The sequence below is a fragment of the Camelina sativa genome, chromosome 16, assembly GCF_000633955.1.
Source record: "Camelina sativa cultivar DH55 chromosome 16, Cs, whole genome shotgun sequence".
NCBI lineage: Eukaryota > Viridiplantae > Streptophyta > Magnoliopsida > Brassicales > Brassicaceae > Camelina > Camelina sativa.
The window spans coordinates 24649909-24652251 of NC_025700.1; the positions used below are offsets into that span (position 1 = coordinate 24649909).

The 2343-nt window shown below is 34.2% G+C and overlaps 1 protein-coding gene across 1 annotated transcript in view; it reads left to right on the plus strand.

Moving 5' to 3' along the window:
- The window catches only part of LOC104754004, a 4180-nt gene extending 2731 nt beyond the window's left edge, over positions 1-1449 (plus strand). Inside the window, exon 9 of the mRNA XM_019237843.1 lies at positions 1430-1449. Within this exon, the coding sequence (XP_019093388.1) occupies positions 1430-1449 (20 nt within the window). The remainder of the gene's footprint in view (positions 1-1429) is intronic.

A 2343-nucleotide genomic window follows, 5' to 3' on the forward strand; every position in this document is an offset into this window, starting at 1 on the left:
GAGAGAGAGAGAGAGAGAGAGATGAGAAATTTGCAGTTTGGGGTAATCGGAGAGCTAAGTGTTTGGTTACCTCCCTAGGGATTCGAGTTTGGTGGTAAGCGTCGTCTTCTTCTACTTCTCTCTCTCTCTCTCTCTCTATGGTGTTGTATTGTTTGTTTGGGGGAGAGGGCTAAAGCAGTAGTAACACGAGAGCACCACAAGATTTTTAATTAAACAAGACACCAAACCTTGCGCCTCTCTCTCTCTCTCTCTCTCTCGATTTGACCTTTTTTTTTTTTGGTTTAATGCTCAATCTATTAGCTAAATTAATAAACACTTAATTAATCATTTAATCCTTATCATTAAGGAGAGCCTAATTGTAGTATTTTATAAGCTTTTTTGATTAGTTGCTTTTATTAAACTATTTTTAGGGGTATTTATTTTTCACTAATCAATAAAGATGAAAGGGACACAAAATTTAGCTAGAAATGTGTGAGTTTGTTAACATAGATCCTTATCAGTTTATCACTAAAGGTTTGAGTAATGAGGAAGAAAATAAAAAATAAACAAACGTAAATTGTGTTAATAACTAGTTTAGGGTAGATTTGTGAGTTTTTTTTTTAAGAAAACTTTAAATTAAAACAAATTTAACAAAATGTTAGAATTAAAATTTGAGGTTATTGTTTATTGGGTCTTTGTTCCCTAAAAATTTTGTAATTGGACATTTTTTTTATGGTATAGATTTAACATTTTTTGATAAAGCAGAAAGACAATTTTGGCCTTATCCTCTATATCTTCTTCTTCCTTCTCCTCTACTAATGAAAACCCTCGCCTCATCACGACAACTGTGGCTTCTCACCATCGTGATCCACCAACACTATCTCCTTCACTTACAACGCCAACTCCTTGCCTCCAAAATATAAAACTGCTTGTACCTGCTTCATTTTTGATAGTCGGTTCCTCCAACTTTTCAAGTAAATTGTTCCTAGCTAGCAACACTATCGATACCTCCAATTATGGATTTCATCCTGGACTTCCAAACCCCATAGTTCCTCACCAGTGACTGCTCTTATACTAATTGAAAATGCAAGAGCTATGTGGTTGTGGCGATAACACAAAGTGACACAGAGGGATTCAAAACACTCTTTTGATTTATTAGAAAATGTGTTTACAAGGTTTCTTCTTAACACTATTTTCTAATCTCTAAAAGTACTCTTAATCTTAGATCACAACCCAATCTAAGATTCTCTCCCAACCCCTTAGCCCTCTTTGAATCTTCTAGTTTTTATTTCTTTAAACTTAAGATTCAATTGTTAGAAATTCTCAACCTTTGTAGTGTTGAGCTTCTCCTAAGCCCCAATCCCCTATTTATACTAATAGGTCTTAGCCATACAACATGCTAATTCCCTATTCTAAGTAAATTGTCAATTTCCTTTTTCTTATGGGATAGGAAAATCACAATCTTTGTGATGTTTCTTATTTCCCATAAAAAGAAAGTTTTTATGCTTCCAGACTCTTCTCTTTATGCTTCCCTGAACCGTGTAAAGAGATTTTCTTCTATACTTACTTGTTTTTGTTTATATTCAGTTCTGTTGCACCATCTCCTAAACTACTTCAGTCTGAGTACATCACCTAGCTATGTTAGTAGATATATGCATCTTCACTTCCAAACTAGATTTTTTGGAAGTGTTAAAAAAATGAACTGAAAACTTATGAGAACTTCCGATTCTGAAGCAAAATGTGGACCTCCACCGAAGCAGAAAATGTACCTCCAACGAAACTTCCGTACAACATAGCGCAAAAAAAGATTTTCATATTTCTAGAATATTGGTATATAGTTTAAAAACATTTATTTTAGATTTCTTGTACATGAATCTTGTATATAAATTATTTTAAAATACGTAAAGGAAACTCATCTAAATTAAATTCCATATAATTGGGATATTTAACATCACCTTTCTATTCTTTTAAATTTACGGAGAAGGCTTATAATTAAAACTTATAATAGGAAGTGCATTTATAGTGTATCAAATGTTGTAAACGAGAAAATGATGTGTTTCAAACGTCATTGTTTTGCTTTGCCCTGGATTCCTTGTAGAGGAGAGAATCTGAATAAGCGATATTCACACGTCTTTGGCCTCTACGGTGATGATGCCTACACTTTTTTATATCAACAAGCTTCTTTGGTTCTTTGTTGTTAACATCACGCTCCCTAATCTCAACTTCTTGAATAGACTCTAAGACCTTAACCACCTCACACATTGTAGGTCTATACTTAGGTTGTTGGCTTAGACATTTGTATGCTAGGGAAGCAGCTACCTGTGCCGCTTCTGTTTTGTACTGGCTCTCGAGCCTCGGGTCGAT